The sequence below is a fragment of the Mesoplodon mirus genome, assembly GCF_964341445.2.
Source record: "Mesoplodon mirus genome assembly, chromosome: 8".
Taxonomy (NCBI): Eukaryota; Metazoa; Chordata; class Mammalia; order Artiodactyla; family Ziphiidae; genus Mesoplodon; species Mesoplodon mirus.
The window spans coordinates 6574759-6601756 of NC_138984.1; the positions used below are offsets into that span (position 1 = coordinate 6574759).

The 26998-nt window shown below is 42.1% G+C and overlaps 2 protein-coding genes and 1 pseudogene across 6 annotated transcripts in view; 1 reads left to right on the top strand and 2 right to left on the bottom strand.

The window, feature by feature from the left end:
* The window catches only part of LOC309809518 (UDP-glucuronosyltransferase 1A1-like), a gene marked incomplete at its 5' end in the record, with an annotated part of 53168 nt that overhangs the window by 16015 nt on the left and 10155 nt on the right, over positions 1-26998 (bottom strand). Inside the window, one exon of one of the 4 annotated variants that reach the window (XM_082630654.1) lies at positions 20958-21787. The exons of 1 other annotated variant lie outside the window; for it this stretch is intronic. In XM_082630654.1, the coding sequence (XP_082486780.1) occupies positions 20958-21754 (797 nt within the window). Of the gene's footprint in view, positions 1-20890; positions 21788-26998 lie in introns of those variants that run through there. 2 more of the 4 variants (XM_082630655.1, XM_082630652.1) reach the window with 2 other exon arrangements.
* Positions 1117-2620, top strand: LOC309809480 (dnaJ homolog subfamily B member 3-like; the record flags this gene model as incomplete). Its single annotated transcript, XM_082630589.1, has 1 exon — positions 1117-2620. The coding sequence occupies one exon, from the start codon at positions 1117-1119 to the stop codon at positions 1831-1833; it is 717 nt and encodes a 238-aa protein (XP_082486715.1). The 3' UTR covers positions 1834-2620.
* Positions 14005-15568, bottom strand: LOC309809478 (neuropilin and tolloid-like protein 2; annotated as a pseudogene). Its single transcript has one exon. The product of its transcript is annotated as a neuropilin and tolloid-like protein 2 (transcript).

Sequence of the window (26998 nt, forward strand, 5' to 3'; positions counted from 1 at the left end):
CTTCGTGATGAAATGTTGAGAGTTCATTGGTTAATCATTTCCTCTTAGAACTAAGTGACCTTTATTGGTGGTGCCTCACCATTTATGAAAGCAAAGAATATAGAGTCAGGGAGAGAGTAAGGAGGAGGTGGAAAGAAGTCAGATGTCAAAAAGAAAATCATGGTTATGACACAGCAGTTTGAGCAGAAGTAATCGTTGAACCCCAAGTTTACCCACAGCACTATAAACATAGCCAAACAAGCTTTAGTCACTTTGATATACTAGACGAGGTGTTCACAAACTATGGGCCAGAGCCCCCTGGGGATCCCCAAGATTTCATCAGAGAACTTCGCAAAGTCAAAACTATTTCCATGATAATGATATTTGACTTTCGTGTACAGTAGAATTTCCCAGTGGCTACATGACACGTGATATAGCAATACATTGAATGTAGAAGCAGATATAAAAATCTAGCTCTCTGTTAAGCTCTCTGTTAAGATGAAAAAAATGTGAAATGAAACCACTCTTCATTAAGTTTCTTTGGCTTGAAAACTAGTTATTTTTCCATAAAAATATGATTTATGTTAGCATGTAATGGGTTTATCGTTATTAAATTGACTAATTAACTTTGACTGTTTTAATTTTTAATGGAGTAAGTACTGACAGATATAACCCACATAAAATCAAAAGGGTCCTGAAGCCAAAAAGTTGGAGAAATGCTGTCCTAGACAAATGATACCACTGTCCTTCAGCCCAGGGTCGGACTAAACTCACTCCTGTTGCTCTATCCCTACCTCAGGCCGAGGGGAAACCTGACGTAAACCCTATTTTAAGGAAAGCATTTCCTAAGGCATTCAGAGCCACTGCCCCTATTTGGAGACCACAGGTCAGCCGAGGGCCGGGTGGGCGGAGCAAATAGGTGGGCGGGGCCTCCACGCCTGCGTGAAACACGTCACAGAGCGCCTCGTGGGGAGAGCATTCCGGGATGTGGCCTCAGCCAGTGAGACGTGGGCCTCGTCACAAGGGGCACCCCCTCCAGGCAGCCTGGCCTGGTGGGCACTCTGGCCCGTGCCCCAGGGCTGATGGCCGCACCGCTCGCCCTGTCCCTGGCCTGCAGGCTGTGCCCGGCCGTCCAGCATGGTGGACTACTACGAGGTGCTGGGCGTGCCCCGCCAGGCCTCGATCGAGGCCATCAGGAAGGCGTACCGCAAGCTGGCGCTCAAGTGGCACCCGGACAAAAACCCTGAGAACAAGGAGGAGGCGGAGAGGAGATTCAGACAAGTGGCCCAGGCCTACGAGGTGTTGTCAGACGCCGAGAAGAGGGACGTCTACGACCGATACGACGAGGCGGGAGTGGAGGGCGGCTGGGGCGGCAGGCCCTTCGGGGACCCCTTCGAGGGCGTCTTCACCTTCCGCGACCCGGCCGACATCTTCAGGGAGTTCTTCGGCGGCCGGGACCCGTTTTTGCCTCACTTCTTCAGAGACCCGCTTGAGAACATTTTGGGCGGTCGGAGGAACTCCCAGGGAAGCAGACGCAGAGGGTCCGCACCGATTTTCTCCACCTTCAGTGAATTTCCAGCATTTGGAGGCGGTTTTTCTTCCTTTGATACAGGATTTACCTCCTTTGGTTCCCTGGGGAATGGGGACCTTTCTTCCTTCTCCATGTCTTGTAGTGGTGGGACAGGCAACTTCAAATCCACGTCGACTTCCTCCGAAATCATTCATGGCAAGAAGATCACCACCAAGAGAATCATTGAGAATGGCCAAGAAAGGATAGAGGTGGAAGAAGATGGAGAGTTAAAGTCCGTGATAATAAATGGCAAAGAGCAGTTGCTACGCCTTGACACCACGTGATTCCGGTCCACGTTGAATTCAGAGCACATTTTGAGGAAGAGCAGGACGTTCTTTTTTTTTTTTTTTTTTGAAGATTGCAAGTGAACTCTACTTTCAAAACAACTGTACTCAAGAATTTAGAAACAGTTCAAGGCGATGCCTATTTGTTGTTGTTGGGACCACAGAATGGGACCTCTGTTTTTCTTTAAAACTGTGGTAAATATCTGTATGCACTTTGCTATTTATTAAACATCCCAAGGCTGACAGTGATTATTTCATGGTACTAAGACAGAATGTTCACCACCGCACTTTGAACCTTGCCTTTCAATTTTGTTTGAAGTGTGAGCCAAGTAGCTCGCTCTGAAGTTAACATTGTGAAGATAAATACATTTACTTCAGTTTTTTAGCACAAAGTAGTAAGAGATTTGAATATATGAATAATACTCCTGGCTTACAGATGGTTTTTAGTTCTACATAATGCTGGTGACATAGTAAGAGTTGACTGTTTAAAAATAGCGGTAAACCTAGGCTTTTTAAAAACAGGTAAACCTGGCATAGGCGATGTATTAGTTTCCTATGGCTGCTGTAACAAATTACCACAAACTTGGTGGCTTGAAACAGTGTCTGTTTATTCTCTTAGAGATCTGGAGGTCGGAAGTCTGAAATTGGTTTCATTGGATTGAAGTCAGTGTTAGCAGGGAGCGTGTTCCCTCCAAAGGCTTAGGCAAAATACTTAAATTCCTCATGGTTACCATTAGTTAATAGGATCCTTAGGACACTATTAAGATAACTTGACTTAAACAGTAATTAAAAAAAAAAAAACAGTGGTGATGACTCAAAAACTATTCAATTGTTAGCTGTACCCAAACTGGTTCTACAACTATGAATGCTGGAAATGTAAAAAAGCATTTCCATAAGGCTACACAAAACTATCCCATTGCCATGTGTATGATGTATTTCATTTCAAGTTAGATTGACAAAAGCCAGAAATATTGGAAGGATTGGAATAGTGGAAAGTTTGGAATATTGATTGAGTGATGAAACACACACACATCTGAGAGGATAGCTTTCTGTTGGCACAATTTATGTCCCCAAAGGGGGCATGGTTACCTTAGGATAGTCCACTGCAAAATATTCCATCCTCCTTGGTCATCTCTCAAGGAAAGGTTTGCGTAAGGCATGAGAGCAAAAAGACAACTGAACTGGACAGACTAAAACTGCAGCATGTTCTTAGTTCTTTACCAAAAAGTCATGTGACCTGAGCATATTGTTAACAAACTTAGAATATATGAGATGGAGTTTGGATACCCTTTGGTCCTTTAAAGTCCAATCCCCATGGAATGACATGCAAAAAATACACAGCAGGGACACAGGATTCAGCCACCACTCTCCTACAGGGACACGCGGAGTCTGTTAAAACCAAATAAACAGTCACTGAAGTACCTCAGCAGTGCTGCTTATATACTCTGTACAAGCAGGATCAGAATAAAACAGACTACTTGGGCTTTTCAAAAATGAGTTCATTTGCTTGCCAGGCAAGGGAACACACTGTTGAAGACATTCATGGTTGTTGAGGGAGCTGGAAGGGATGGGGAGCAGGGAGAGAAGGGATGTTAGGAGTTTTGAAGTGATAGGAAGGAAGGTGCACAGTTTCATGGTGCTTATGCTAATTAAGGGTAGAAAATTACCATTCTGGATAGAGCAAAATAAGTGCATTTGTATACAAATGGTTAAAATAAGTCCCCATTGTTCAGTGGTCAGGTAAGTCTTCAGTTGAATCCAGTAAGAGTCAGGCACACCAAGATGACACAGAGGTCTTAGATCTTCAACCACTCTGGGTAGTTAGAATAGTTGAGGGCAAAGACAGCATTCAGTTTTGATATATCCTGGATTAGTACTGCTAAGTGGAAAGTTTCCCTTTTGCAGAAATAGAAAACATTTAAGGAATTTTCAGGGAATTCCCTGGTGGTCTAGTGGTTAGGCACTTTCACTGCCATGGCCCCGGTTCAATCCCTGGTCAGGGAATTAAGATCCCTGCAAGCTGTGAGGCGTGGCCAAAAAATTTTTTTCAAAACTGAAAATCTTTTTTAAATGTCTTGACTCAAAAAATCACACTGCTGTAGGCCTGTATATAAGTATTCCTCTTTTATGGAAAGGTTTGAATGGGTTTCAGAGTGGAAGAAAAGCATTTCCTCTGGTGCGAAAGTGACGTCTCAAGTCCCCTGCGTTGGATTCCCTCCATGGAATCACCAGCACCACCCCACAGAACACACCAGGAGGGAAAAGTGTGTTCCTGTGAGCTCCAGGAGACCTGGGGACCTGTAGTCAGCAGAATCCAGATAGACACTTCCCCGCTGGAGTGCCACACGTAACCAGTTCTAGTTTAGCTTATCTCACACAACAGAAAGTATTTGAAAGAAAGAATACTCTCTTCAAATAACCGTTAAGGATCAGTCTTCTTTCCCCTGTGATTCCATTCTTCTGTCTCCAAACAGGGAGGAAGTTCCTCTTCATCTTGGGCAATCATTCACCCAAATGCTTACTTGTCAGGAATTTCTAATTCCACTTTCTCAGTAAACACAGATTCATTTCCTCTTCTCCTACTCTCCTTTGAACCCTTTCTGTATAATTTCAGTGACCACCAATGAGCATACACGGCAATCTAATGTGACTACACTCTGGGAAAGAGTCAACAACCTCATTAATGAAATAGTCTATTCTCCATCTTTAACCCATGCAGCTGAATTTTGGACTTATTAGTAACTTACAGAACTCTTCCCTCCTATTAATATGCAACTTGTAGAATACCCAATCAGAAATAAGCTTTGTTAAGGTGGAGCTCTCTAAGGAAAGCTCCTTATTTGTTTTTTTGTTTTTGTTTTTGTTTTCCACTTAGTGGATGAGAATACTTAATGTAAAATCAGGGAGAATGCTTCATTTGAGGTATCTATATTTGGAAAAATAAAGAGGAACTCTTTACCTTGGAACTTTATGAAAACAAAACCATTTGTTGAAAATGAGTATATTCATATTATGGGAGGGGCAGTAACTAACTTGAAGGAAGCAAAAGAGTGAATTTCTTTAATGCATATTGAAAGCAGTAAAGATCATAATTGGTAATGCAAAAAGTAAAATCAGTGTGGAAGTATGCTCTTCCAGAGATCATCTCCCAGAATGCGTCAGAAAAATAGAGTAGTTAGGATTGAAGAGCAACATGAGAGCAACAGAGCCTGGAAAGTAGAAATCTGTGGGTGACAGATGTTCCCCAAGAAGAGATCAGAACAAAATTTCAATAACTTAGAGGAAAACTTTCAAGTTTTCAATAAGATCTGGGTTTAACTTTAGGCTGATGGTGTGTGGTAGGCAGAAAAATGGCCCTGCAAAGAAGTTCACATTCTAAGCTCTGGAAGCAGTGAATATGTTGCCTTACATGGCAAAGAGACTTTGTAGATATGATTAAGTTAAGGGTCTTGCCATAGGGAGATTACCATGGATTATCTGGGTAGTTTCAACCTAACCCCACGGGCCCTTATAAGTGAGAGGGAGGCAAGAATGTCAGAGATCTGGAGATGCTGTACTGCATTTACATGGAAGTGGAAAAGTACCAGAGAATTCCCAAATTAACAACAAATAAAATTGTTTATAAAAAAAAGGAAAAAGGAAACACAAAAAGAATGAGCTTATACTAAATAGAAGGAATAAAATAATTATATCGTGTGAATGAACAGAATTCTTACATCAAAAGAAATAGATTGGATGGAGTTTTTTTTATATTTTTTAAATTTTTAAGTAAACTTTTAAATAAAGTTTTCAAGTTAAAAGAGATAGACTTCACATACATGGTCAAGTTACTTTTTTCAAGGGTTCAAAGAATATTCAATAGGGACAGTCGTTTCAAGAAATGGTGCTGGGAAAACTAAATATCCAAATGTAAAAAATGAATTTGGACTCTTACAGATGTCATATAAAAAACTAACTCAAAATGGATCAAGGATCTAAAACTATAAAACTCTTAGAAGAAGACATAGGACAAAACTTCACAACATTGAATTTGGAGAAGATTTCTTGAAAATTACACCAAAGGCATAGTTAATGAAAAATAACAAATTGCTGATAGTTTTGGTTTTCTTTTCGCGGGGGGACATGCCACACAGCATGAGGGAACTTAGTTCCCTGACCAGGGATCAACCCCATGCACCCTGCAGTGGAAACGCAGAGTCTTAACCACTGGACCGCCAGGGAAGTCCCTAAAAAATTAACAAATTGGACTTCATGAAACAATTTTAAATGTGTACATCAAAACATATTATCACAGAGTTAAAAGGCAGACCATAGAATGGGAGAAAATATTTGCAAATCATATATTTGATAAGGGATGAATATCCAGAATATATAGAGAACTCGTAAAACTCAAAAACAACAAAAAGACCTGATTCAAAAATGGGCAAAGGACTTAGATATTTCTTGAAATATGTGCAAATGACCAATAAGCACATGAAAAGATGCTCAACATCATTAATCATTAGGGAAATGCAAATCAAAACTACAATGAGATGTCACCTCACACCCATTAGGATGGCTATCATTTAAAAAAATACAAAAAGCAAACAAAACAAAGCAAAAAATACAGAAAACATGTCTGGCAGAGGACGTGGAGAAACTGAAACCCTCGTGTACTGTTGGTGGGAATGTAAAATGGTGCAGCCATTGTGGAAAACAGTATGGCAGCTCCTCAAAAAATTAAAAATAGAAATACCAGATGATCCAGCAATTCCACTTCTGGGTATATACCCAAAAGAATTGAAAGCAGCATCTCAAAGAGATAATTGTATGCCCATGTTCATAGCAGCATTATTCACAATAGCCAGAAGGTGAAAGCAAATTGTGTCCATTGGCAGTTGAAACGCAAAATGTGGTCTGTCTATACAATGGAATATTATTCAGACATAAAAAGGAAGGAAATTCTGACATATACGACAACATGAATGAACCTGGAGGACATGATGCTAAGTGAAATAAGTCAGTATCAAAAAGACACATACTATATGATTCCACTTATATGAGGTACCTAGAGTAGTCAGATTCATAGAGACAGAGTAAAATGGTGATTGCCAGGGACTAGGGAGTTGGGCAAATGAGGAGATGTTGTTTAAGGGACGTAGAGTTTCAGTTTTTCAAGATGAAGAGCTCTGGAGTTTTGTTGCACAACAATGTGAGTATAATTAACACTACTAAACCATACCTTAAAAAATGGTTAAGATGGTAAATCTTATATTAGGGGTGTTTGACCACAATTAAACATTTTTAAGAAGCAAACTTTATGAAGAAAACACAGCAGTCATAAACCTATGTGCACCAATCTAGCAGCTATATGTTTAAAGTAAAAACTACTAAAATTCCATATGTAAATTGGCCAAAATTCAGTTAAATGGGAAAATAATTTCAGACACCATTTTCAGATTTGGGTACAGTGAGGTTTTTTTTTTAAATAAAAAATTGAAAATATACATTTTTTGTTTTATCTATGGAACATTTACAAACGTTGATCATATGCTGTCTGATATAGTAGCCACTAGCTACACATGACTATTGAGCACTTGAAATGTGCATAGCCCAAATTGATATGTGCTGTAAGTGTGAAATACATACCAGATTTTGAAGACTTAGTATGAAATTTAAACATGTGAACTATCTCATTAATAACTTTATATTGAGGCAAGTGGGCAAGATGTCAGATTGGAAAGAACTTGAGCTCACTTCCTGCTGCAGGCACAGCAGCATTACAATTTACAGAGCAAATATTGAAGAGAAAGACCTGAAGACTAGCAGAAAAGATCTTCTACAACTAAATATATAAAGAAGAAACCACAAAAAGATGTGTAGGAGAGGTGGAGACGAGGTAGAGTCAAGACCCATACCCTTGGGCGGATGACCCACAAATGGGGGATAATTACAATTGCAGAGGTTCTCCCTAAGGACTGAAGGATATGAGCCTACATTGGGCTTCCCAGCCTGGGGGTCCTGAACCAGAACATTGGGCTTTGAAGGCCAGTAGGGCTTACTTTCCAGAGAGCCAGGGAGCTGTAGGATATAGAGACTCCACTCTCAACGGATGCACACAAAATCTCACATATACTAGGACCCAGGGCAGAAGCAGTAATCTGAAAGGAGCCTGGTTCAGACCTGCCTGCTGATCTTGGAAAGCCTCCCAGAGAGGCAGGAGGCAACAGGAGATCATCCTGGGGATATACATACTGGCAGCAGCTCTGTTGGGGAGCTCCGTTCTACCACAGTAACATTGTGCTGGTAAGTGACATTTTGGAATCTTCCCTCTAGCTTATTAGCATTGGGACCCAGCCCCACCCACCAGCCTGTCAACACCAGTACTAGGATGCCTCAGGCCAAGTAGCTAGTTGAGTGGAGCCACAGGCCCATCCACTAGTAGGCCAGCTTCCTTAGGACCCCCTGAGCTCGCAGCCACCTGGGACGTGGCCCCATCCACCAGAAGGCCCAGGATCTGGCCCTGTCCACCAGAGGGCCCAGGACATGGACTCTCCTACCAGTGCATTAGCACCAGCCCAGGGACACCCTGGGCCTCACCCCACCCTCCAGCATACTGATACCAGTTCCAGGACCCTCAGGCCCTGCAGCCAGAGACTCCAGGATCTGGCTCCACCTACCAGTGGACCAGCATTAGGTATATGCATAGATATATATGGCCCCAACATAGGAGAACCTAAATACAAAAAGCAAATATTAACAGACATAAAAAGAGAAGTTGACAGTAAACAACAATTTTAGAGTACTTTAAAACCCCACATACATCAATGGATGCATCATTCAGACAAAATCAATAAGGAAACACTGGCCTTAAACAACACATTAAGCCAGGTAGACTTAATAGATATAGATAGAACATTCCATTCAAAAGCAACAGAATACACATTCTTTTCAAGGGCACATGGAACATTCTACAGGGTAGATCACACATTAGGCCACAAAACAAGTCTCAGTAAACTTAAGAAGACTGAAATCATATCAAGCACCTTTTCCAACCATGATGCTATGAAACCAGAAATCAACTACAAGGAAAAAATTGCAAAAAACACAAACACATGAAGGCTAAACAATGTGCTACTAAACAACCAACGGGTCATTGAAGAAATCAAAGAGGAAATAAAAAAATACCTGGAGATAAATGAAAACAAAAACACAACAATCCAAAATCTATGGGAAACAGCAAAAGTAGTTCTAAGAGGGAAGTTTAGAGCAATACAAGTGTACCTCGGGAAATAAGAAAAATCTCAAATAAACAACCTAACCTTACACCTAAAGTAACTAAAGAGAATAAACAAACCCCAAAGTTAGTATAAAAAAAATAAAGATCAGGGCAGAAATTTAAAAGATCAATGAAACTAAGAACTGATTCTTTGAAAAGATAAACAAAATTGGTAAACCTTCAGCCAGACTCATCAAGAAAAAAGAGAGAGGTCCCAAATAAATAAAATCAGAAATGAGAAAGAGGAAGTCACAACAAACACCATAAAATATATAAAGGATCATAAGAGATTATTGTGAACAATTATATGCCAATAAAATGGACAACCTGGAAGACATGGACAGATTCCTAGAAATGTACAATCTCCCAAGACTGAACCAGGAAGAAATAGAAAATATGAACAGACCAATTACCAATAATGAAATTGAATCAGTAATAAAATACTCCCAAGAAATTGAAGTCCAGGACCAAATGGCTTCACAGGTGAATTCTACCAAACATTTAGAGAAGAGTTAACACCTATCCTTTTCAAACTATTCCAAAAAATAGGAGAGGAAGGAATGCTTCTTAACTCATGCTATGAGGCCAGCATCACCCTGATACCAAAACTAGAAAAAGATATCACACACACACACACACACACACACACACATTACAGACCAATGCCACTGATGAACATAGATGCAAAAATCTCAACAAAATATTAGCAAACCGAACTCAGTGGTACATTAAAAAGATCATACACCACAATCAAGTGGGATTTATCCCAGGGATGCATGGATTGTTCAATAGCTGCAAATCAGTCAATGTGATACACCACATTAACAAACTGAAGATTAAAAGTCATATGATCCTCTCAATAGATGTGGGAAAATCTTTTGACAAAATTCAACATCCATTTATTAAAAAAAAAAAAAACTCCACAAAGTGGGTATAGTGGTAAAATACGTCAGACTAATAAAGGCCGTATATGACAAGCCCACAACTAACACCATACTCAGTGGTGAAAAGCTGAAAGCATTTCCTCTAAGATCAAGAACAAGACTCTTGCCACTTTTAATAAACATAATATTATAAGTCCTGGCCACGGCAATCAGACAAGAAAAAGAAATAAAAGGAATCCAAATTGGAAAGGAATAAGTAAAACTGTCATTCTTTACAGATGACATGACACTCACTATACATAGAAAAGCCTAAAGGCACGATCAAAAACTACTAGAACTCATCAGTGAACTGGGTAAAGTTGTGGGACACAAAACTATTATACAGAAATCTGTTGCATTTCTATACACTGACAATGAACTATCCAAAAAAAGAAATTAATGATACAATTTTATTTTCAATCACATCAAAAAAGAATGAAATACCTAGGAATAAATCTAACTAAGGAGGTAAAACATCTATACTAGGAAAACTGTAAGGCACTGATGAAAGAAATTGAAAATGACACAGATGGAAAGATACACTGTGCTCATGGATTGGAAGAATTAATATTGTTAAAATGACCATACAATCCAAGGCAAACTACAGATTCAACAAAATACCTATTAAAACACCAAGAGCATTTTTCACAGAATGAGAACAAATAATTCTAAAATTTGTATGGAAACAGAAAAGACCCTGAATAACCGAAAAAAAAAAAAATCTTGAGAGAGAAGAACAGAACTGGAGCAGCAACAAGGACGGACTTAGAGATTATCGTACTAAGTGAAGTTATGTCAGACAGAGAAAGACAATAATCATGTGATATTACTTATATGTGGAATCTAAAAAAATGATACAAATGAACTTATTTACAATACAGAAACAGACACAAAAAAGAAACCTATGGTTACCAAAGGGGAAGGAGAGGGGAGGGTTAAATTAGGAGCTTGGGATTAACAGATACACATCACTATATATAAAATAGATACATAGCAAGTTCTTACTGTATAACACAGAGAACTGTATTCAATACCTTGTAATAATCTATAATGGAAAAGAATCGGAAAAAGAATATATATCTGAATAACTTTGCTGTACAACAGAAATTAACACAACATTGTAAATTAACTACCCTTCAAATTTTAAAAAGAGAAGAACTGGAGGCATCATGCTCCCTGGTTTCAAACTATACTACAAAGCTACAGTGATCAAAACAGTATGGTACTTCAGTCTATGATTGAAGGCAATTTGTGGGATGAAACACATAGAGGAAACACCATGTAAAAAACTCCTTCTTGCTGTTAATGTTAGTGTATGGTAGCTGTGAGTGCTGCTCCAACTATGTTTGCAACTGTACATGCCAAATCTAATAGCCCAGAAACCATCACAAATGAACTTCCCTTGATGGAAAGAATAATTATGATCCCAGTGAGGGCTAAAAGAGAAAGATAAAGAAGCCAAACACAACTGGTAGAATCTGGACATGTAAGTAATAAAAACTGGGGATTATTTAAAGTGCTCATTTGGAAATATGAAAATATGGTCATATTCTCCACTGCTATTATTTCATTTTATTTTTTTAAAAAAAACATGTTATTTTTTTTTTACTATTTATTTTATTTATTTATTTTTGGCTGCATTGGGTCTTTGTTGCTGCGCGTGGACTTTCTCTAGTTGCGGCGAGCAGGGGCTACTCTTCATTGTAGTTCGTGGGCTTCTCATTGTGGTGGCTTCTCTTTTTGCGGAGCACTGGCTCTAGGTGCGTGAGTTTCAGTAGTTGTAGCACGAGGGCTCAGTAGTTGTGGCTCATGGGCTCTAGAGCACAGGCTCAGTAGTTGTGGTGCATGGGCTTAGTTGCTCTGCGGCATGTGGGATCTTCCCAGACCAGGGCTTGAACCCATGTCCCCTGCATTGGCAGGTGGATTCTTAACCACTGTGCTACCAGGGAAGCCACCCCCGCTATTATTTTAAATAAAAATGTTGAGAATCACACACACACAAAAACAGGATGGTACTGGCACAAAAACGGACGCATAGATCAATGCAACAGAATATAGAGAAGAAATAAACCCACACTTATATGGGCAATTAATCTATGACAAAGGCAGTAAGAATATACAATGAGGGGAAGACAGCCTCTTCAGTAAATGGTGTTGGGAAAACATGACTACATACAAAAGATCAAAGTGGATTACTCTCTCATACCATGCACAAAAATAAATTCAAAATAGATTAAAGACTTAAATGTAAGACCTGAAACCATAAAAATTCTAGAAGAAAACACAGGCAGTATGCTCTTTAACTTCAATATTAGTAATTTTTTTGGATATGTCTCCTCAAGCAAGGGAAACAAAAGCAAAATAAACAAATGGGACTATAACAAACTAAAATCTTTTTTTTCATGTAATAATGTATATTTTAATATCAGATTGGTGTAGTGATTTAGAACAATAAACATTACACAGTGAAAAATTTATCATAAACTAAATGCAATAACAAGAGGAAACAAATGCTTATGTACACATTACCAAGGTATTTACAGTAAATTATAGTGTAGAGTTCCATCACAGCATATTTGTGTACAAAGCTGCTAATGTGAACACTGAAAGAAATCTGTCATGTAGCTCTTTAATCTTGATTTAATAAAGTTTGTACAGTATCAAATAATATCAAAAGTCTAAAAAAATGCAGTGAGTTTTTATATCATGTTTATAAATTATTGTTTATATACCATAAAAAAATAAGGTCAAGAGTGCAGTTTTAAAAAAAGTAGAAATTGTTATTCTTGGTAAGAACTAGAAAAATGTATTGTCCCAAATAAGAAGCAATCTAAAGGCTTATACAGTTTCTTAGGCATTTCCCTTTAACTCTCATACAACCTTGGTTACCGTATCCTATAAGATAAACCAACACAAACGGAGTGAGATAATCTTTTTATTAAAATAATAAAAGACACAGATCTAGTAATGAGAAACACTGGAAGTAAATATAATGATAGGTCTCCCCCAAAATGAATTAAATGACTTTTTGCTTACAGGAATGAATGGGCTATCACTGAATGTGATAAAACTTGGGAAATTTCAAAGCATTTCTAAAAATTTTAATCTTTTTCAAGTTGTTAGGTATAACTGGCAATGGTGCATACATCCCAGGATTATGAAACTTTCTCGTATAATATAACTAAGACAAAATGTGACTTAAAGGTGCTAAATCATATCACAGAAAATAAAGATTAAGGATCCAGTAATTAAAAGGCAGCAGTATAGAAACCAGTCAAGAAGAAGCAGACGGACAGAACACAACTCTGTGTCTTAATTGGCACTTACCACAGTAACTAGTTATATTTTGACAAATTCTAGAACAAATGCCTATATTGAAATACGTGTGATACATGAACCATTTATATAAGAAACTGAAAGGGTAAAATTACTGGCTTATAAAACAAATTAAATTTAGAGAAAAGAAAAAAATTAAAGGAATGTGAAGAAAAATCTTACTTTTAAACTTACTGTGGGATCAAAATATTGACAGAGCTGTATCAGTCAAGAGCGGTCTTCCTGCTGCTGAGACAGGCAGGCAGCTGAGCCTGGCGCACCACTACCCCTCCTCTCTCCAAATGCTACTATGTACCTGGTGCTTTGTTTGTAGGACACTGAGCAATAGAGGCTTTTTTTGTTGTTTTTTACTGAATGGAGTAAGTTCCTTGGTTGGGTTAACATATATAGACTGCCCGAGACAATAAAAACTTCACCATTACATTAGGTTAATGGGGAATGAAGGCCTTCCTAGTTCTGACAGGAGAAAAGGGTTGGCTGCTGAAGACAGTATGCGTGCTCTGTAGGCTACATACGTACATACTTAATAATTAATCACCTTCAGTAGAAGATTAAAAATTGATGGCTAGGGTGGGAGGGAGGGAGACGCAAGAGGGAGGAGATATGGGGATATACGTATATGTATAACTGATTCACTTTGTTATAAAGTGGAAACTAACACACCACTGTAAAGCAATTAGACTCCAATAAAGATGTTAAAAAAAAATCAATGGCTATGGATGCTTGTGCAGAATCTTCCCTCCCTCTGACAAATTTCACAGGTAATCTCTTCCATTACTCTGTCTTCTAGGGCCTGTTCAGGGCACTCATGTGCCTGCTTGAAAGTGTAGCTTCTCTTTTTGAAGATGCTATTAAATGTTTTCATTGGCTGCGGTTGTGCAAAACCATTTCGGAAGGGAAGTTCCATGGAACTCATGTTGTTCCTGCTTTGCTTGAGGCTGGGTGCCTGCGATCCACAGTGATGGTCGTGGATGCACAGCGACGCAGTGGAGGAGCGCCGCGCCTTCTGGTAGCTGTCCAGTTCCTCCGACAGGTCTGCAGACATCTCCTTGTCTCTCGGTGAAAACAGTTCATAATGAGGAGGATCAAACTCTTCTTGAAATCCAGTTTTCTTAAAAGCAGTTTTGCAAGCCATGACCTTTTTTCGAGGCTGTTTCACTTGTACTAAAATAGAAATAATGAGAAGGACCAAGACAATCCCTGACGCAATGCCAACAACTGTTCCGTGAGTTTCAGTGATTTGTTCAAACAGTCCTGTTTTTTTTCTTTTCTTTACAATGATGTTCATCCCAAGGGTATGCACAGTTCTGAACCCCATTACAGACTAAAGAATTATTGATGCACATGTTGCTATGGCAAAAGAAAGTGTTGTCTGTGCAGGGAGGCTCCACAAAGGAAGTAAAAAGCATTCTGAACGTGCTAAGCCGACTACCTTCATCAGCCCACATCCGTATCACCCCAACTCCTGTTTTAAGCATTACATCATGGGCCACAGTGCCGCAAAACTTGGCCTTCAGATTTTCAATAGAACTGCTCCCATAGTAGACTGCAACAAAGTTTCTCTTGCATTCATCTGAGTGCTCCATTTGATAATCTAGGAACCTCAGATAAATCTTATCTTTTGGAGTAGCTTTAATCGTCCACACGCAATCAACTGCTTGGCCGGGTTTTGTTTTCTCCCCTTGTTCTACCCGACTCAACGTACTATTCCGTCAGCTCCTGACAGTTCAAACTGGCCATCTCCTAGGTAAGTAAAGTCTGGATCTGGAATAAACGAAGATTTTGCTAGAAATTGCAGTCCTTCAAGTTCTTCATCAGAACTGAACTTAATCCACATGAATCTCCCTGTTGATCTAATTAATGGATCAACACGTGCACGAGAAACCAAATGGCCCACTCCAACTTCCAAGTGATCAAACCGACATTCAAATGATGGTTCTAATACAATAACGTTCATCCAAGGTCAGCTGTGTTTTTTGACGTGGAGCAGCTTCCAACAAGTAGATACAGCTCTTGTTTGGTGGATATGAGTCAGGATAATCTGGTGAAGCAAAATGACCTCCGTTGCTGGTTCGAACCCAAAGGCCACGCTGGGTTGCAGGAATGTGCTTGATTCCAATATTTTGTCCATCTTGGGTCTTTGGGGCCACAGCAATCCCTTCCACTACAAGTATCGTTATTCACCACACAGGACGGAGCACAGCTGCTCCAGGGCCATGATCCCGAGCTACCTGGCGCTTCGCTGCGGGGCCGAGGAGGCGGCGGCGGCAGCCCCGCTCCATCCCCATCGCCCGCCACCAGGTTGCTCCCCGAGGGGTAGGGCTCAGGTCCTGCGGCCCGCCATGCCCGAGCCTCCCGCGGGCTCTTGCGCTGCCCCAGCCCCGCGACGGGCGCCGCCGCCTTGCTCCGCGGCGCTCCGTCCCATCGACCGCCTCGGAGCCGGGGAGCGCGGACCGGAGGGACCTGACCTGCGCAGACCCCGCCCAAGTTCAGACTAAAATCTTTTGAACAACAAAGGAAATTAGTAACAAAAGGAAAAGGCCACTTACCGAATGGGAGAAGATATTTGCAAATGATGTATCTGATAAGGGTTACTATCCAAAATACGGAAAGAAAACATACAAGTCAACAACAACAACGACAACAAATAACATGATTAAAAATCGGCAAAGGACTCAAATAGACATTTTTCCAGAGAAGACATACAGATGGCCAATAGGCACATGAAAAGATTCTCAACATCATTAATCATCAAGGAAATGCAAATCAAAACCACAATAAGATTATCACTGCACACCTGTCAGAATGGCTATTATCAAAAAGACAAGAAGTAACAAGCGTTGGTGAGGATGTAGAGAAAAGGGGATCCTCTTACATTGTTGGTGCAAACGCAAATTGGGGAAGCCACTATAGAAAACAACAGGAAACGTCCTCAAAAAGTTAAAAATAGAAACCCCATACGATCCAGCATTTCTACTTCTGGGCACTTATCCAAAGAAAGGAAAGCACCAATTAGAAAATATATATGCATCCATATGTTCACTGCAGCATTACTTACAATAGACAAGAATATTGGCTCTTGAATATTACTCAGCCATAAAAAAGAATGGAATCTTGTTTTTGCGACAACATGGATGGACCTGGGGCTATTATGCTTAGTGAAATAAGTCAGATAGAGAAAGATAAATACTGTATGATTTCACTTACATGTGGAAAATAAAAGGCAAAGCAAATGAACAACATGAACAACTATAACAAAACAGAAACAGACTCATAGATACAGAGAACAAACAGGTAGTTGATAGAGTGGAGGGGAGTGGGGGAAGAAGAGAAATGGATGGGAGGGATTAAGATACAAACTTCAGGGCTTCCCTGGTGGCGCAGTGGTTGAGAGTCCGTCTGCCAATGCAGGGGACACGGGTTCGTGCCCCGGTCCGGGAAGATCCCACATGCCGCGGAGCGGCTGGGCCCGTGAGCCATGGCCCCTGAGCCTGTGCGTCCGGAGCCTGTGCTCCACAACGGGAGAGGCCACAACAGTGAGAGGCCCTCATACCGCAAAAAAAAAAAAAAAAAGATACAAACTTCAGTTGCAAAATATATGTCACAGGTAAGAAATTAGAGTGTGAGAAATACTGTCAACAGTTATGTAATATCTTTCTACGGTGACTATCATAGCCTGATTTACTGTAGTGATTATTTTGAAGTGTATGGAAGTACTGAATCACTATGTAGTGTGATAGGAGCTAACATAGTGCTATAGGTCAATTATACTTCAAAAACAAACAAGCTTATAGAAATAGAAATCCGATTTGTGGCCACCAGAAGCGTGGAATGGGGGGAGGGGGAATTGGATGAAGGCGGTCAAAGGGTACAAACTCCCAGTTGTAAGAGAAATAAGTGCCAGGGATGTAATGTACAACATGGTAAAGATAATTAGCACTGCGCTATGTTATCTATGAAAGTCGCTGAGAGTAAATTCTAAGAGCTCTCACCCTAAGGAAAAAAAATTTTCTGTTCCTTTAATTTTGTATCTATATACGATGACGGGTGATCACTAAACCTATTGCGGTAAGCATCTCATCATCTAGGTAAGTCAATCACTATGCTGTCCACCTTAAGCTTATACAGTGCTGCATGTCAATTATATCTCAATAAAACTGGAAGAAACAATGGCAAATGAGTACCTGAAAAATTTTTTATATTGAGTATATGTTTAATGGATCATGTTTTTGATATATTTGATTCAATAAAATATATTATTAAAATTAATTTTAACCCTCATTTTGCTTTTTGTAATATGTCTACTAAAAAGCTTTCAATTATATATGTGGCTTGCATTATATTTCTATTGGATAATTCTGCACTAGACCATAAAGAAAACCTATTAAGAAAATTTTTAAAGCAATGACCCCAAAAGAAACATTCTCTGATTATAATTCAAAATCATCAGAGAAAAATAAGAGAAAGATGGCTACAAAAAATCTTAACTATATGGGAATTAAGAAACAACCTTGTTTAAATAAATAGATAGCCACTGACTCAAAGAGGAAATCAATAATGTAAATTTAAGGGAAAAAAATGAGAGCAACTCATACCAAAATCTAAGGATTCAAGAAAATGTTTTATGGGCTTCCCTGGTGGCGCAGTGGTTGAGAGTCTGCCTGCCGATGCAGGGGACGCGGGTTCGTGTCCCGGTCTGGGAAGATCCCACATGCCGCGGAGCGGCTGGGCCCGTGAGCCATGGCCGCTGAGCCTGCGCGTCCGGAGCCTGTGCTCCGCAACGGGAGAGGCCACAACAGTGAGAGGCCCACGTAACGCAAAAAAAAAAAAAAAAAAAAAAAAAAAAGCAAGAAAATGTTTTATGTATGACCTTCAATTCTTCATTATTAAGAAAACATAAAGGAACTTAATGCTTACCTAAGGAAATTAGAAAAACAGCTATAACATAAATCAAGGGATACAGGGATGATAGCATTAATAAAAACAATAAGCTGCAGTTAATGAAATAGAAAACAAAAATAGTAAAAACAATAAGCAAATCCAAAAGTTATTTCTTTGAGAAGACCAATAATATAATTCAACCCATCATAAGCTTTCAGAAGGAGAAGGAACAAAAATATTAAAACTTTAGACTTTAATCTTTCATATTTTGAGAAGAATTTCCATAAACATTTAAAGGAGTCATATCTAAGGGTAAACCAAACCAAATAAATAAGAATGACAAAATCTCAAAGTAAAAAAAAAAGCTAGTGGAACAAAAAAGATAATGCTGTGCTTACAATGTATAAATCTTGAGAATTTCAGTGTAAATGATCTTTAATGTACCAAATAAATTGGCACAAACATATCTACATGCCTCCAAATGACATGCCTCCAGATGACATACCTTGTCTTGCTTGGCACCTTTTAAATAATGATAATAGATAATATTTGTGTGCTCTCTGTGACAGTATTAAGGTCAGAATGGTTAGGTCACCCACCCAAGGTCATTCAGCTATAAAATGGTAGTGAGGATTTGAACCAATGCAGTCTACTCTAGAGAATATATTCACACAGAAAAAGTAAAAAGAAAAGAGCGGCAATTGTTTTTTAAATGCCTCCCTACTTTCCCTTTTTACAAATCTAATAGATACATACATATTTTATAATTGGTCAAATGCATTGCATATAGGAAGAAAAAACAAGTAGAATAGATCCTTTATGGTGTGAGCAAAAAAGAAAAATGAAGTTAGAGTCCTGTGCAATAACATATACTACATTAATAAAAAGAGACACAAAAGTAAGAATACAAAAACTATAAGAGATCTAAAGTCATGGAAGTTAATATAAATTCAGTGACTATTACATAAAAGGGCAAAAGAGATGGCTAACTCAGTGGATTAAGAAACAAATCTGGCCCCCAAGAGTCCTGTTTCAATTAAACCCAAATATTCAGGGTTAACCTAAGAAGACTCTGAAAGGATGGGGAAAGCAGTAGTTCCTGTCATGGAAACTCGGGGTGGGGTGGCTTTGGCCGGGGTAGGTTTGGTGATGTGGTCAGCCCCTCCTAACAAACCCTTCCTATTTGAGACTCATTTCTCAGCATCACTGTTCCCACCTTCACTGAGTTTATAGGCTCAGTTTTACCACCTCTCTAGCCCCTGCCACTATCCTTCGATGCCCTCAGTGTCCCAAGTAGAAGACCTATCTGACATGCCATCAAATTCAGGTACATCCCCACATTTTACTCCAGACACCAACTCCTGGTCAGAAGACTTCTCATCAGCACAGCTCCATCTCTGAAAAGTTGGACTCAGTTATTTCTTTGCCTGATCAGAGAGACCCCAACTTCTCTCTCTGGCATTGTCTCACTTCCACTTAATTTTTCGACCCCTCTGAAACTTCTGCTTCCTTTTGGTGTTTAGGTCTCCTGTGACCACACCTCCGTCCCTTCCAAGACAAAACCACTAAGAACTATCAGGTTAACAAATGTAATTTGGGACTTCCCTGGTGGAGCAGTGGTTAAGAATCCTCCTGCCAGTGCAGGGGACACGGGTTCAAGCCCTGGTCTGGGAAGATCCCATATGCCGCGGAGCAACTAAGCCCATGTACCACAACTACTGAGCCTGTGCTCTAGAGCCTGTGAGCCACAACTACTGAGCCCGCATGCCACAACTACTGAAACCCGTGCACCTAGAGCCCGTGCTCTGCAACAAGAGAAGCCACCACAATGAGAAGCCCACGCACCACAACGAAGTGTAGCCCCCACTTGCCGCCACTAGAGAAAGCCAGTGCACAGCAACGAAGACCCAATGCAGCCAAAAATAAGCAAATTAATTAATTAATTAAAAAACAATAACAACAGCAACAAAAAAGCCAGACTTGTAAAAAAAAAACAAAAAAAAGAAGTGTTTAAAAAGATTTTTATAACAAATGTAATTTGCCAGCTCTTTCTTCCTTCTTGAACACCCTCAAGCAAAAACCCCTGATGGATGGATTCACAGCTCAAGTTCTCTGCTCCCACTCAGCTGGAGAAAATTGCACAACTGTTACGAACGTGCCTTTACTAAAGGGCGATCACGGTTGAATCACACCATTGCTTGTCAGTCCTATTATGGACCCTCACCCCTTCCTCTCATTCCTCTCAAAGACCATCGCAAACCTTTACTGCAGTACTGGAGGCACCTTAACATTTATCTCACCAAAGACTGTTAGAAGGAGAATGAGAGGTGGAAATCTTTTTTTTTTTTTTTTTTTTTTGCGGTACACAGGCCTCTCACTGTTGTGGCCTCTCCCATTGTGGAGCACAGGCTCCGGACGCGCAGGCTCAGCAGCCATGGCTCACGGGCCCAGCCGCTCCGCGGCATGTGGGATCTTCCCGGACCGGGGCACGAACCCGTGTCCCCTGCATCGGCAGGCAGACTCTCAACCACTGAGCCACCAGGGAAGCCCGGCGGAAATCTTTAAAAAGATCAGTAGATAAATAAGCACCTGCAAGTAAGTTTTTTAAAAAACTGTGCTCCACTTGGAACATTGATTGAATAAAAGCACCAATACAGACCCGAGATAATGGTTTCCTGTTGGCACAGTTGATACCCCCAATGAAGACCATGTTGGGCATGATTGGCCGGGGGTAGTCCATCACAAAGTCTCCTCTGAACAGCCAAATGGATGCAGAGCCAAAAATATCCACCAGCGACACCTCTCTGTGAAGAAGCTCAGAGGCCATACGTGCATAAGGAGTGAAAGAAACTTGGCAAATGTACTTGAGAGTCAAAGGGTAGAGCATGTTCTTGATCCTTTGGAAGAAGGTCATGTGGTCTGAATTCATTGTTAGTAACCTAGGAACATATGAAAAAGGGTTTGGGCACGCTGTGCCCTCAATATCTAAGTCACATGGAATGGAACGCAAAAAATACACAGCCGGAATCGACAGGTACTTAGCCAGCACCGCTCCGCACGGGTAAACAGGGTCTGTTAAAACCACATCAAAGGAACTGGCATTCAGGTGCCTGATCAGGTCCTTGTTATACAATAGTTCCTCACAAAACCTTTGAAAGACCAAAGACACATTTTTCAAAGAGGCCATAACTTCCAAAAACAGTGTTAGAAAATGTATTCTTTCAAAAAGCAGATGAATCTTGCCTGTCATGATGTAATCCAATTCATCCTGGGTGTATGGAACGGCATAGGTTTTCATGGTGAAAAAGTCCTCTGCCTTGATGTGTATATTCACCTCAGGAGAAAGGACCACTGCCTGGTGGCCTCTGGCATGGAGCTCCCGCACGGCCTCCCGCATGCTGAGCCAGTGGCTGCCCTCCATGGGGACCACCAGCACCTTCCCAGCCTCGGCCCATTGCCCGACGCACAGGCAGAGCAAGAGGCCAGGGAGCACCTGCCAGGGAAGCTGCAGCCCCAGGGACATCTCTGCAGAAGCCCAAAGCAGCTGACTTCCCGTTCAGGCTGTGCCGCCTGCATTTGTTTTCTTTATCTTATCATCAGGCCACTTAAGCAAAATGGCATGTAACTGGAAGGCAGTGCCCCCTCATTACATTAATCATTACAGAATAAGTCTATCCCTGTGTTTCATCACCTCTGCCTTCACCCAGGGAAAGACCACTCCCCCTTATCTTGGAAAAACTCATCTGACTCTGCTGCTCCCTCTGGGGAGCATTCTAGTTCACTCTCTTGTTTTTCATCCAATGCCCAGAACAAGGCTGTGCCTGTGCATTCCCTTTGATCGCCTCCTATTTCTCTGTTAACCATGTTCTATGGGGCTGTGACTGAGCTCTGCGGGGTCACCTATGCCCTAGTCCCAGCCAGAACCTCTCTGCTGGATGTGGCCTTATTTGATAACTCTTTCAACTCTTTCCCCCAATCATGGGTGAACGCAGAGCACATCCAGGAAAATATATAACATTGCCGAGACAGCTTTCTCTCAGCGGGGAGGGGATGCCGGCTGTCCGTTTTGTTCCCGTTCCACATGGGGACACCTCTTGCAACGTTCAGGGCAGAGTCTATTGAAGTGGCTGTCAGCTATGGAAATATCTGGAGGAATTCCGGAGGAAGGACAGCAGAAGGGTTGGTTGAGAATTCTGTATCTACCTCACGGAATAGGGGTTGCCGTTATCTAAGGCGTCAATGGACAAGGCAACCCTTAGCAATGACAGAGTGGAGTCAGAGAGTGCCGTCCCCTGGCCTCGGAGCAGGCTCTCTGAATTCCTCTTCTGATGCTGGAGGCTCCAGTCTTCTGCTACTCTGTTTAGGGACTGGGGTGTACATTAATCTGGGCCTTTGTTACATCTTATAGTTTATGTTCAGATTCTGCTCCAAGGTCATTTACAGTCCTAAGTCCTGATAAGGACAGATTCCTCCAGAACAGAGGGGCTCCATAATTTGTGGGACCTTCTGAGGTGGGGCCCATGAGTCTGGCCCTGCTACAGAGACTGATGCCCACACGTGCTCAGCAAGACTGACATCTCCGTGTCCCGTCTGCCCTGGGGATGGTGCGGGAGGGCTCCTTGGGCTGCCCAGCTCTCTCTCTCTCACTGAGCACGCTCTTCTGCATCCATGGCTTCTGCCATAGCGACATCCTGTCGCAGGCTGCAGGACCAGCCAGGCTGAGGCTTCCCTTTCGGAGAAAGTTACCCCCATTAGGGATCCACCACTGAGCAACACGTGCACACCAAGACGCCTCCTGTGTCATACCAGCTGCCACCGTGCAGGGCGCGTTTGCTTCAACCGTCCTTGGAGGCTGTGAGTCCAGGGTCCCGCTTCTCTTATTTCCCCTCCAACAGCAACATCTGTGCTCTCTTTTTCTGGCTCCTCTTTCTCTCCCAGCCACATCACTAACTGCATGTTTTCCCCAAGGCTCAACTTCTGTCCTCGACTCCCAGGTTAGAGCCTATCGTTTCTGTCCCCCATTCATTTCCACAAACGGCCACGCAGGATGTCTTGAGAGTGTAGGATCAAGGCTGCTCATGTGCTACTTTCAGGGTATAAGGATATGCCAGGGAAGGGAGCAGGGCCGCCGGGAGGGTCGGACTTCAGGTCGGGTTTTGCTGCTGCAGCTGCCGCCAGTGTTGCTGGCCAGAGAAGCTGCTGTTTGGGTTTCCAGCCACCAGTGAATCCAGCGACACCCTATCTGGTGGCAGAAGCAGCAAGTTAGGAGAGTTGTACCCCCTTCATTCTGCTAAGAACTCAGTAGCCCCTGTTACTGGTCCGGCTCTAACTGCAATGGACACCTGTCAGTGAGTATCCAGGGCAACATTCTGGCTTTCCTCACTGTGATCAGCTGCCGTGTGTTTGCCACTCAACCCAATACAGATGCTATAAGCCAAGGAAGGATACATAGTGCACTTCGGGGATTGGAAAGGGTGGTGGTGTTTTCTCTGCTCCAGTTAGAGGTATCAAGCTAGACTAGAATACAATAAATGAAGAGGCATACAACATCCCGCGTGGGAAGATTTAACATTGCAACACTCTTGATTTTGCCCCCAATTAAGCTATAGATGTAATGGCAGGCCAAGCAAAATCTCCCTGGGATTTGTAATATGACCAAAAATATATATATTTTTCAATTTACCTAGAAGCATTTCTATCAGTCCAATGCTCCCACACATAATGATTATAATCCCTTGGGAAATTTTTTTTTTTTTTGCCCCTGCCACACGGCTCGTGGTATTGACTGGGGATCAAACCCTGCCCCAGCAGTGGGAGCTCCAGGTCCTAACCATTGGACCACCAGGGAATTCCCGGGAAATATTTCTTTTTGAAAGGCTATCTGAAGGCACTGGAGAGCAAGCCAAAGCAGTGGAGGTTGAAAGGGAGGAAGGAGACAGCAGATGGCATAGGAGCCCCAGGGTGGCCAAGAGCCAAAGGAGAGTTTCCCCGCTCATCAGAGCACCCACCTCTCCTACTCTGCCCTCGCCCGATGCACCAGCTCCTACCTCTCAACAGGGAGAATATCCACAACCCATCTGTGCCCATGTGGCCAGAAAGTAGCCAGCACCTCAGTCAGCCCATCACCCCCAGGGAGCTGGCATCACCCTGGGGCAGTGGACTTGACAAGCCCCTAATGTCTCCACCAAGCTGTGGTGTGTTTCCTTGGCAACCCTGCATCATCCTTGGAAGCTGTGCGTCCATGATCCCGGTTCTCTTATTTCCCCTCCAACAGCAACATCTATGCTCTCTTTTTCTGTCCCAGACACATAACTGCAGGTTTTCCCCAAGGCTCAGTTTCTGACCTCTACTCTCAGCTTACATCCTATCATATCTGTCAAGCAGATTACCGGGCACTGGTCACCGATCCCAGAGCAGGACACCAACTACCTGGAGAATAGCAAAGATCATCACTATGCCAGCCACCAGGAACAGAAGTACAAACACCTCTGCCCACTGCATGTCGGTATCTGAGTCGCCAAGAAGAACACAGTGCAGTCACGCACTGGATGGGACAACACTTTAGTTATGTAGAGAAGACACAGAGCAAGATCAGCTCCAACAGTGGGCATCAGTCTTCCATGGCCAGTCCGTCTCCCCTGACGCCTGATGCAAGGCAATTTGCCTGCATGCATCCCCCCTGTGCCGCGGTGGAAAGACCCCATCCCCTCTCCAAGGAGGACAGATATAACAGTAGGGTTGGCCAAGTGCCATAAGATGCACGCACTTCAAACAAAGACAAAAGAGAAGTCATTGAAACTGAAACAGGGAAAGATACTCCCACACAAGGTGATAAGCCCAGCATAGGCTCTTGGTAAGGAAGAGTTCTAAGCCAAGGCCCATTCTTATGCCACCAAGTGAGGGCCAAAACACTGCATGCATGAGACTGCCTTTCCCAACACAAATTTTTATGGCTTTATGCAAGAGGGCAAGTCATATTTGGTGCTTTGATGGGCCCCACCTGCACAGAGGCATGGACATGGCAGGAAGCATTCCTAACAGTAAGAGAACTGTATACCTTGGGAAACTCATGAAGCATACAAGCGCAGGAAGCAGGAGGCTGAAAACGGAGAGGGCTGTATTCACCTCTAGGGCTGCTGTAACAAAGTGCCCCAAACTGGGTGACTTAGAACAACAGAAATTTATTGTCTCACATTCTGAGGGCACAGTCCAAATCAAGGTGTCAGCAAGGCCATGCTCCCTCTGAAGGAGAATCTTTCCTTGCCTCTTCCAGCTTCTGGTGTTTGCCTGCAACCTTGGTCTTCCTTGACTTATAGGTGCATCACTCTTCCCATCTTCCCCCTGGGTCTTTACATTATCTTCTTTCTGTGCATGTCTGTCTCTGTGGCTAAATCTCTTTTCATAAGGACACTGGTCATATTGGATTAGGGTCAACCCAAATGACCTCATTTAACTTGACTACCTCTGTAAACACACTGTGTCCAAATAAACTCATATTCTGAGGTGCTAAGGGTTAGGATTACAACATATCTTTTTCGAGGGGGCCACAATTCAACCTATAACTAGGGACCACAAGCTGGGGGCTAGAGCTTCATCCCGAAGTCTCGGGCAACAACTAAAGTTGTTGTGGCCTGGCCAAGTTTGTGTTTTTTAAAAGTCTCTTTTGCAAAAGAAGTAGGGAATAGTTCAGAGGGGTCACCCTGGACCCCAGGTGTCATATTCAGAGGCTGTTTGTGTGAGGTGAGGGCCTGAATCAAAGTTGCAGGAGCACTGGAGACAGAACAGATGTGAGAGGCAGTACAGGAAGCATCTGCTAGGGGGCGCTCACAGAGGACAGCGCATGAAGGATGGGTCCAGAGAAGGCAGGGACAGGGCTGCAGAGGGCATCCCGCACTGCCCAGGGGAGGATGGTCTGGATCTGGAAGTTGTGCGTAGACTGGGCACTAGAAAGGGGTTCTTAGCTATGGGTGAAATATTTCAGCCCCTGAACTATTCCCCCAAACCAATTAAAATATCTGTGAGTATTGGGGTGAGGGCAGGAACACACCTGCAGAGGAGTGAGACTGTTCTTGTCCCATTAAAGGGCTCTCTCCCATTCTACATTAATGCAGTGGCATTTTACTTAGACGTTGGTGTCATCTGATCTCTACTTGCACTTCTTGTACTTGGAGCCCCTGGGGAGAGCTGGACCCCTGGGAGGATGGTGGTACCTTCACAGAGATGCGGGCCCTGGGGAGAAGCAGGGCTGTGGGGAGGGAGGAGCCTGTGTTCCTCGTGCCTGTGAGGATATGTCCAAGCTAGTTGACTTCACGGATCTGGAGCAGCGGAGGGGCCTGGATTGCACGGATGGACTCGGAACCATCAGGATATGGTGGTGATTGAAGCCAGGGGTGTGGGTGAGGTCACCCCAAAAAAGGCCAGAAATAGAAAGCGACGTCTCTCGAGCTTGACCCCTGAGAGATGGTATTCCCCACTGCCACTCTCATAAAGCTAAACAGAAAAACTAAAACTATTTAAACTTTTTGAAGAAGACATAGGACCAAATCTTCATACCTTAGGGTAGGCAAAGATTTCTTAGGACACAAAAAGTACAAACTATTAAAAAATTGACTCGTCGGACTTTATCAAAATTTCAAACTTTTGCTCTTTGAAAGACATTATTTTAAAAATATAATATAAACCATACACCAGGAGAAAACATCAGCAAAACATGTATCTGACAAAGGACTTGTATCCTGAACATATAAAGAACTCTTACAGCTCAAAA